Consider the following 8,544-nt stretch of genomic DNA (forward strand, 5'->3'; position numbering starts at 1 on the left):
AAAAATATTTTTCTAAAATAATCGCTCGTATCATTTATAAAAATGAGCGAATGAAAAAACTTTTATCTCCGCAAAAATTTTTATATATAAATTGTTATCGATAATGAAACATTTTTCATTGATTAATTATTTCAAGCAATACAAATGATTTTTTTTAAGAAAAATATTTTTCAAATCATTCATTACTCGCGAAATAAATGAGGCCTTAGATACCTGAAAAATAATAAAGCTCCCTCCAAGCTCGGCGACTCAGGTAAATTCAAACCTTTGGCACGTACGGATAGCATTGCCACGGAACTATTTGTAGTAACCGGCGGTCATGAATAGATGACCTCGGATTCCTGAAGTTCTAAAGGTTATTACATGAGCTGTATTTTTATTTTAGGGGTAAATGCATTGAAAAGTCTTAAAATTTGTCACGAACGTATAATAAAGTCTTATAATTTGTCAAATTGGTGCAATCAAGTCCTTCGTTAACTCCGTCCAACTTGGCTAATGGTTAATGCTGATGTGGCCATTTTTCTTTTTCAATTTTCTCTATCCCACGTGGCGCCGACATGGCTAAAACATGAATCATAAGGCCGAAACGACGTCATTTTGATCTAAATCCGATTTTTAATCTGAACATTATTTTAAAAGATGAAGGCAAAAGAGGGCGAGGGGCCCGTTCGCCAAGTCGGACGGAATTAACGGGGCTAAAAATAATAATGCAAAAGATGTATATATAATAATTTCGAGAAATATGCAAAATCAGGTAAAATATCTTAACATCACCAACATTACGAGTTTCACGACTTTCGGTACATTTATCATTTATTTGCATTATTAGTGCGAAACCCGTGTGGAGTTTTGTAATCTCTCGCAGGGAAAATTTCATTTTGGTACCCAAAGTGGGGGCCTTTTCTCAATTTGGTACCCAAAGTGTCCATTCGATCTCAATTTGGTACTGAGTTCGCCACGGTCAAATGCTCACCGGCCAAGAAGAAATTTACTTGTTCGGCCACAGGAACAAGTATTTGTTTTACTTTTTATTTTTACTCTTTTTTCCTTTTTCTGTTTTTTTTTCTTTTCCTTTTCCTTTTTTTTTTCCTTCTTCCCTCCGCCGCCCATAGCCGTGGCCGGCAGATATCGCCGGTGTCGGCCCTCGCCGGCGTCGGGCGAGGGCGGCCCTCGCCCACCCAGGCCAGGGCAGCCCTCGCCTGACGCCGGCGAGGACCGATGCCGGCGACCTCCGCCAAACTGCCGTCCATCGTCATCCTCCTCAAGTCCTGCAAGAACTCCGCCCACATCCACCAGCTGCACGCCCAGATCATCGTCATGGGGCTCGAGCAAGACCAGTTCGTGGCTTCCCACTTTGTTTGCCTCTCCTACTCCCTCTCTTCTCTTGCCTACTGCTCTCGCTTCTTCGGCTGCATCCTCAACCCTCGCCAAGGTCGGCCCTCGCTCGCCCAGGCGAGGGCCGCCCTCGCCCGACGCCGGCGAGGGCAACCCTCGCCCTCGCCGGATTTGGTGAGGGTCGGCCCTCGCCCGACGCCGGCGACCTCCGCCGGCCACGGCTATAGCCAGCGGAGGGAAGAATGAAAAAAAAAAAAGAAAAGGAAAAGGAAAAGAAAAAAAACAGAAAAAGGAAAAAAAAATAAAAAAGTAAAAAAAATACTGTTCCGGTAGCCAGAACAGTAAATTTCTTGCCAGCCGGTGAGCATTTGACTGGCTGGCGAACTCAAGTACCAAATTGAGACTGAATGGGCACTTTAGGTACTAATTTGAGAGTATGTCCACTTTGAGTATCAAATTGAGAAAAGGCCCCACTTTAGATACCAAAATGAAATTTTCCCTCTCTCGCATTAAAAAAAACAAAACGAGAAACAAGGAGATCGTGTCCCAAGTTGCGGTCGCGGCCCTTCGTTCTGTCCCTATCTCGGAGGATTTTTGCATATAAATATGCAGCGGAAGACGCATCGACTGCTTCGCGTTCCAGCACAGCCTCTGCTTCACACACACTCACGCACGCCAGAAGAAGAAGAAGAAGAAGAGAGAGAGGAGGGAGGAGGGAGGAGAGGGAGGAGCGATGGCGAGAGACATAGACGATCTGCCGAAGAACGAGGCCAACCACACCGCCCTGACGCCGCTGTGGTTCCTCGAGCGGGCCGCCCTGGTCCACCCGGGCCGGCGGTCGGTGGTCCACGGCTCCGTCGCCTTCACCTGGCTCCAGACGTACCAGCGGTGCCGCCGGCTGGCCTCCGCTCTCTCCAGCCGCTCCATCGGCGCCGGTTGCACGGTACGGAATCTCTTTCTCCGCGGTACTCGTGCTCTGTTTTTTCCATTTCCACGTGTGCTCTGGCGATGGTGATGGGTAGTATTCTAGATATGCGGAATGTTGTGAGCAACTATGATGTTGGAAATCTAGATACGTGTCCTTTCCTTTTTGGGTTAAGGTACAAGGACGCTTTTGCTTTGTTTATTCCGTTTTTAATTCGATGAGGAATCGTCTGATAATTCCTGTGTTGGCGTTGTTCGTGTGATCCGAGTCTTTTGATTCCCCTGATTCGAGTGCTGGTGTGAAGCTCTCTTGGTTTGATACGGGTGCTTGATGGAGAATCGGATGCTCATTTCTTTAGTGATGATTGGTTGACTTTGGTGATGGTGGTATGATCCGTGGGGAGGGACTGTTTGGCTTTTTTCTTGATAGACGTCACGGTGTGAGCTGAGATGGAAGTTGAGCACTGGGAAACGGAAGCTGATAATTTTATATTTGCGAGCGGAGATTGTTGAACCGTGAAATCGGAACTGTATCAAGCTAGATAGATAGAACTGAAGTAACGGTTCTCACTTGAAAAGAAATAGATTGTTCGGACTGCCAACGTGCATGTGTGAAGTTTTTACGACATCGATTTTGCTGTGAATGTTAACTTATCGTTTCTTTGTGATGAAGTGGGACATTGTTTGGGTGCGATCAAGTTTTGTTTTCATCAATTGATAGTTTTCATGTTGTTCAAAATTCGCTTTGCTTGTGATGCTTTCCATTGTAGTTCCGGGCTTGCATCGTGGTTCTTTGTGTCCTCTTCTATGCTGCTGGTCATTATGTGGCTGTCTGGGTTTCGCTGTGCAGGTTGCAGTGATTGCGCCGAATGTGCCTGCCCTATGTGAAGCTCATTTTGGAGTTCCCATGTCCGGAGCTGTAGTAAATTGTGTCAATATACGTCTAAATGCTCCGACAGTTGCTTTTCTTCTTGGCCATTCATCTTCTGAAGTTGTAATGGTGGACCAAGAGTTCTTCCCGTTGGCTGAGGAAGCTCTGAAAATATTAGCAGAGAAGAGTAAGAAAAATTATAAGCCTCCGCTTCTGATTGTTATAGCTGACGAAAGCTGTGACCCAAGAACACTTAGGCACGCTTTAGGAAAAGGGGCAATTGAATATGAGAAGTTTTTGGAAAGCGGAGATCCAGAGTTTGCTTGGAAACCACCGGAAGATGAGTGGCAGAGTATCACTCTCGGTTATACTTCTGGTACAACTGCCAGTCCCAAGGGAGTCGTATTAAGCCATCGAGGAGCATATCTCATGTCTGTAAGTAACCCTCTTGTCTGGGGGATGAATGAAGGGGCCATTTACTTGTGGACTTTGCCTATGTTTCATTGTAATGGTTGGTGTTTCACATGGACACTGGCAGCTCTTTGTGGAACCAGCATATGCCTTAGACAGGTAATCTTTTTTTTTTTTTTTTTGGTAAGGTAAGAACTGCACAATATTGATCGAGTAGACAGGTAATCTTTAAGGTTCAGAAAATGCTGTTTTTCCGCAAATTTGGTAGACAATTTGCTGCCTAATAACATTGTTTAAAGCATAACAGAAGCAATTGTTTCATTTATGTTTAGTATAAGGACCATTTGTTCAAGTACTCTGGTTTTGTAAAACCCTGCTTGGTTGTGGTTCTTATTACAGTTTATTTATGCTACGGCCATACTCCATTTACTAAATTGAGCAGATAGAAGGTAAACCTGGTAAATTTATAAGGACTGATCTAGAGCCTAGTTTTCTTAATGAGGCAAATTTCATGATGAACTATATAATTAAGTCTAACTCATTTGTTCAGATTATTTATACAAAAATTCTTGCTTAATAAGTTGACAGACAAGTATAATATTGAAGTGGGTTTTGTTTGTTCATGGCATCCATTTTGTTGTAAATATGTAACTGTCTGTCAAGTTCTCTCAAAGACGCGATGCAACAAGTTGTTGGACAGTAGCTAAACCAAGTATTTTCTAGAAGTTTCGTGGGGGAATTATGTGAAACTATCTATGACGAATGGAAACACACTAATATGTTTCACAAAACCAATGGGGGTAATCACCCCCTCTCGTCAACATGTTTGTTTGTCTGTCCTTTATCCACAAGCTTATTCCCTGTCACGATTTTGAAATCTTAGTTATGGATGGAATAGTTGCTTTCTGAAACTCGATAGATCAGCTCAAAAAGTGTGAATATTTGATCTTGTATGGGTCAATGCCGCTTTAACCAAGTTACTGAATGGGCTAATGTGTGAGTAAATGGGCTTCGTTTGATATCAAAACTACTATGTTGCTTAACAGAGAAACCTTCTGTCGTGTCTTTTCTTGTCCTCAGGTAACAGCTAAGGCAGTGTATTCAGCAATCGCTAAATATGGCGTGACTCACTTCTGCGCTGCGCCTGTGGTTTTGAACACCATAGTCAATGCTGCACCTGAAGAAACCATACTCCCTCTCCCTCACACCGTTCATGTAATGACAGCTGGTGCCGCCCCACCACCTTCTGTTCTCTTTGCAATGTCCCAGAAAGGCTTCCGTGTTGCGCACACATATGGGCTGTCTGAAACTTATGGTCCTTCTACAATCTGTGCATGGAAGCCCGAGTGGGATTCGCTGCCTCCAGAACAGCAAGCCCGCCTCAATGCACGCCAAGGCGTTCGTTACACAGCTCTAGAAGGTCTTGATGTCGTGAGCACTCAAGACATGAAACCCGTTCCTGCTGACGGTAAAACCATAGGAGAGATAGTGATGCGGGGCAACGCCGTCATGAAAGGCTACTTAAAGAACCCAAAAGCCAACAAGGAGTCTTTTGCAGGGGGATGGTTCCATTCTGGAGATCTTGGTGTGAAACATCCTGACGGATATATTGAAATCAAGGACAGGTCAAAGGACATCATCATCTCTGGAGGCGAAAACATAAGTAGCGTAGAGATCGAGAATACTCTGTACACGCATCCGGCGATTTTAGAGGTCTCTGTGGTTGCAAGGCCTGACGACCGATGGGGAGAGTCTCCTTGTGCTTTTGTGACACTCAAGCCAGGAGTGGATAAATCCGATGAGCGGCGACTGGCAGAGGATATAATGAAGTTTTGCCGGGAGAAAATGCCGGCTTATTGGGTTCCAAAGTCTGTCGTGTTCGGGCCATTGCCAAAAACTGCTACGGGAAAGATACAGAAACATTTGCTGAGGGCCAAGGCAAAGGAAATGGGACCTGTCAAGCGTAGTAAATTATGAGTGCACCCCGGTCGAGCTGGTCTTGTCTCTTTCTCTTCGTTTGTACTTGGTACCGTGAAGCCTGGACTTTGCATGTTGTTTTTTAATAAAAGCCCTTTTGTGTGACACCTTCCTACTTTTCTTGAGAAAGCTATTCATCTTCCTGATCATCTGTTGGATCTGGATGCTTGTCAAGCTAATTTCAGTTCGCCAGCCAACTCTGCAAACTACTTTGCTGGGCTGAACCGACGCCCCCATTCTTGAAGCCATCGATTCCGAACAGCAGCTTCGTGATTCATTTCTCACACGGACAGACCGGAGTACCCCACGTTCCAAGGAAGGTGCACCAGCGCGCGAGTCAATGTCTCATTCGCTGGACAATGGGTTTCTCCTTGCCTTTTTTCTTATCTAGTCAATGGGATAAGCCTTAGCCAGAAAATGACGAGCAGGTGAATGAACATCGTTCTAGAAGAGAGAATGGTTATTATTAGTCTTGGCAGTTACCGATCGGGTGCCTGTGCGTGTAAAAAGATTATCTATTCGATGTGGGTAGGCTTGAGAAGATAGTTCAATTCGTTCGTAACATTGACGATTCCGTGTAGACTTTCTTAAGCTCGCACTACAAAAAAACAAGGGATTAGCGTCGAATTTTGCGACGAAAAATTTGGCAAAATCCGTCGCAAATCGAATTTGCGACGAAATTAGCGACGGAAAAAATTCCGTCGCTAATAGAGCGTCGCAAAATTTTGCGACAGAAAATTTGCGACGGAAAAAAATTCGTCGCAAATAATTCGTCGCAAAATAGCCACAAACACTATCCGTCGCAAAATTCATCGCAAATTAGCCACGAACACTATCCGTCGCAAAATTCGTTGCAAATTAGCCACGAACTTTATTCGTCGGAAAATTCGTCAAAAATTTCGTTGCAAAATTCGTCGCAAATTAGCCACGAACTTTATCCGTCGCAAAATTTGTCGCAAATAATTCGTCGTAAAATTCATCGCAAATAATTCGTCGCAAATTAGTCACGAACTTTATTCGTCGTAAAATTTATCACAAAATTCGTCGCAAAATTAGTCATGAACTTTATTCGTCGCAAATTAGCTACGAACTTGATTCGTCGCTACTTATTCGTCGCAAATTAGCCACGAACTGTAATGGTCGCAAAATTCGTCTCTAAATATTCGTCGCAAATTTTACACCATTTGGGCCATCAAATCTTGTCCATAGCAATAGCTACGCATTAATGAACATCATGTAATACATTCAAAACAATCAAAGGACACGAGACAACCATAGATTCCGCTTCAGAAACAGAAAACGAACAAACCAGACACAATACCATATAATTGAAAAATATAACTGAAGGAAAGATGCCAGTCCGCAAAAAATAATGATATATGCAAAGTTGCAAAGTCTGACATGATGCTATTTGATATCCAATCTTATAATACATTCGAAACATTCATAGGAGGCGGGACAACCATAGATTCTGCTTAAAAAGCGAAAAATCGACAAACCAGACACAAGATTGGGTAGCTTTGGTACTCGACAGGACACCAGAAGCACACTTTTGTCGACACCTGATGAAATGTGGATACATAAATAAAGATATTCAATCAGTCCAGAATATAAAAGAAGCGTTTATGCATGGCTATGGAACTAGGTATAAAAAAACAAGTAAGAGGGTTAACAAAAAAACGTTTCAGGACGAACATCATTGTTCTTACATATATATGAATATGAGTCAACTTTGACATCCATTGTAGTTTTTTCACCCTTGTAAACCGTATTTCTGTCACCTACGAAAAATTAGATCCTTCTCCAAACAGCATTCAACAGTTTAATGACTTAGAGAGGCGAATTACCAACACCAATTCCCAAGAAAATAGGACTCAAAGTCAATTAAGGCATGTATTTCTACAATGTTCAAATATCATGATTTTTTGTAACAAGCATGTCATCTTGGGATCTCTAAATTTTCAGTTTCTCGCAAGCAAAGAACCTAGTTGTAAGAGAGTTGTGCACAGAAAGTAATTGTAGGGCAGGAACATATTGGGCAAACTGCACTTATGGCACAAAAGATTGTGAAGCAAGCTTACTCCCGATTTTGAGAATTTTAACTAGAAAGGACCGAGAAAATCATCATCATCATCAGCAATCTCAGCATCATTGTGTCGCTCATCATTGTGCCCATCATCTATTGGATTGGCGGGAGGTATAGGAGGAACCTCATTGCGATTGATGTTGAGGTGTTGCATAACGATTTGCATTTGTTGTTTCAAGTCATTTATTTCCTCGTCCTTCTCTACAAGTATATTTTTCAGTTGGTTCAATTCTTGGGTCAATTGCTCGTCATGTCGTGTCCTCCTTCGAACAGCCGCATTGGATGATGAAGTTGCAGCATGATTCGTCATGTATACCCTTGACAAGGATCCCATCCCAAATATTTTTCCTTTTTTCATCCCACCCGTTGCCTCCACCCATAATGCCGTACTGTCAACTGATGGCTCAGACGCAGCAACACCATCACCACCACTAGCATTGCTCATTAAAAGTTCATCATATTTTTCCTATATTAACAATATAGATGAAAATAAAATAACTTCATATATATAACTACCATAAATATTAAAAGCATTCACGGTTTTCATTCTAGTTTCCATAAAGTCCAAAATATAACTTTACATACCTTAATAGCTTTTGCTCGATCGCCAGTCCATGTCTTATCTTTTTTTTGAAATGTGCGTTCAAATGTAGCTGCAAATGTCAGTTCCGTCCTCAATTCATGTGCCTACAAAATGTAAACATGAGTAATTGAATTAAATTAACTTATGACTTATTTAACAGACTTACCATTCGTTTTCGATGCTCCCCAATGTTGATAGAGCCCCCAGTATATGTGGCAGACCCTTCACTAGAACTAGAAGATCGATTCTTTTTATTCTGCTCACTGATTTTCTGACTCTTTCTAGTTTCCCAAATTCTGTTAATTTCCGTCCAATTGTCAGCTGTAATGAAAGCCGGCTTCACTTGCTTGATCTTCG

The 8,544-nt window shown here is 42.6% G+C and overlaps 1 protein-coding gene across 1 annotated transcript; it reads left to right on the plus strand.

The window, feature by feature from the left end:
• Positions 1–2,029: 2,029 nt before the first annotated feature.
• LOC130139534 (acetate--CoA ligase CCL3-like) lies at positions 2,030–5,667 on the plus strand. The gene is made up of 3 exons (XM_056316720.1): positions 2,030–2,278; positions 3,110–3,700; positions 4,622–5,667. Exons 1-3 carry the CDS (start codon positions 2,069–2,071, stop codon positions 5,516–5,518), a joined length of 1,698 nt encoding a protein of 565 aa, XP_056172695.1. The 5' UTR covers positions 2,030–2,068; the 3' UTR covers positions 5,519–5,667.
• The last annotated feature ends 2,877 nt before the right edge of the window (positions 5,668–8,544 follow it).

This window comes from Syzygium oleosum, unplaced genomic scaffold (assembly GCF_021117445.2).
Source record: "Syzygium oleosum isolate NSW1041296 unplaced genomic scaffold, Sole_v2.1 Sole_v2.12, whole genome shotgun sequence".
Lineage (NCBI taxonomy): Eukaryota > Viridiplantae > Streptophyta > Magnoliopsida > Myrtales > Myrtaceae > Syzygium > Syzygium oleosum.